Source organism: Crocuta crocuta, unplaced genomic scaffold (assembly GCF_008692635.1).
Source record: "Crocuta crocuta isolate KB4526 unplaced genomic scaffold, BGI_CrCroc_1.0 scaffold528, whole genome shotgun sequence".
NCBI classification, from domain to species: Eukaryota; Metazoa; Chordata; class Mammalia; order Carnivora; family Hyaenidae; genus Crocuta; species Crocuta crocuta.
The window spans coordinates 1,245,073-1,245,907 of NW_027530010.1; the positions used below are offsets into that span (position 1 = coordinate 1,245,073).

An 835-nucleotide genomic window follows, 5' to 3' on the forward strand; every position below is an offset into this window, starting at 1 on the left:
GAGGAGAGGGGCCGTGCACCTGCTTCCAGCTGTCCCCCAGGCCTCCTCGCCACCTGTCTGACCTCCGCACCTCCCAACCCCCCCTTTCCACCTGCTGCGTCCACGAAACCCACCCTCCCCAGCACCTCCTTCGCCGCATCTGTTCTCAGCATCCGAAGCGCTGCCTTTAACATTCCGCCTGCACCCCCTCTCCTGCCAACGCGTTACCATCCCCCACGCGTCTGCCTCCCCAGCCCTTTCTCGCCGCACTCTGTCCCTAAACACCCCATTTCTCCGCAGTGCACCCCAGCCCGCACCCTCCACCCCAGCTCTCTTCCCACACCTGCCTCCCTGACGGCCTTCCTCTCCCCAGCTCCTCAGTCGCGGAGCCCTCTCAACGCTCTCGAACCTTCTCTGCGCCCCCTGCCAGCACGTCGCCCCCTTGCCCTCCTCAGCACCTTCCTGGCTCCTGGGGCTCAGTCCTCACCTCCTTCTCCCCCGCCTCTGACACCAGCGTCCTTTCCTTCAACACTGCTTCCCTGGTGGCCTGGGCCCCCAGCCCCACCTTCTGACCCCTGCGTTTGCGACACGGCCCCGATCCGTCCTCTCGGCCACTCCCTCCCCACCATCCCATCCAGTCTGCCGTCTCAGCCCTTGGCCCTCGCCGCCCCCCCCCCATGCCCCGCTTCCTCCCTCCGCTGCCAACACCCACCGGCTCCCGCAGGTACGACCCCGACAGCGGACACGACAGCGGAGCCGAGGACGCCACCGTGGAGGCTTCGCCGCCCTTCGCGTTCCTGACCATCGGCATGGGCAAGATCCTGCTGGGGGCGGGCGCCGGCTCCACGGCGGGGCT

The 835-nt window shown here is 68.4% G+C and overlaps 1 protein-coding gene across 1 annotated transcript in view; it reads left to right on the top strand.

The window, feature by feature from the left end:
• The window catches only part of TRIM46 (tripartite motif containing 46), an 8,777-nt gene that overhangs the window by 6,680 nt on the left and 1,262 nt on the right, over nucleotides 1-835 (top strand). The window contains exon 10 of the mRNA XM_077764057.1: nucleotides 704-835. Within this exon, the coding sequence (XP_077620183.1) occupies nucleotides 704-835 (132 nt within the window). The remainder of the gene's footprint in view (nucleotides 1-703) is intronic.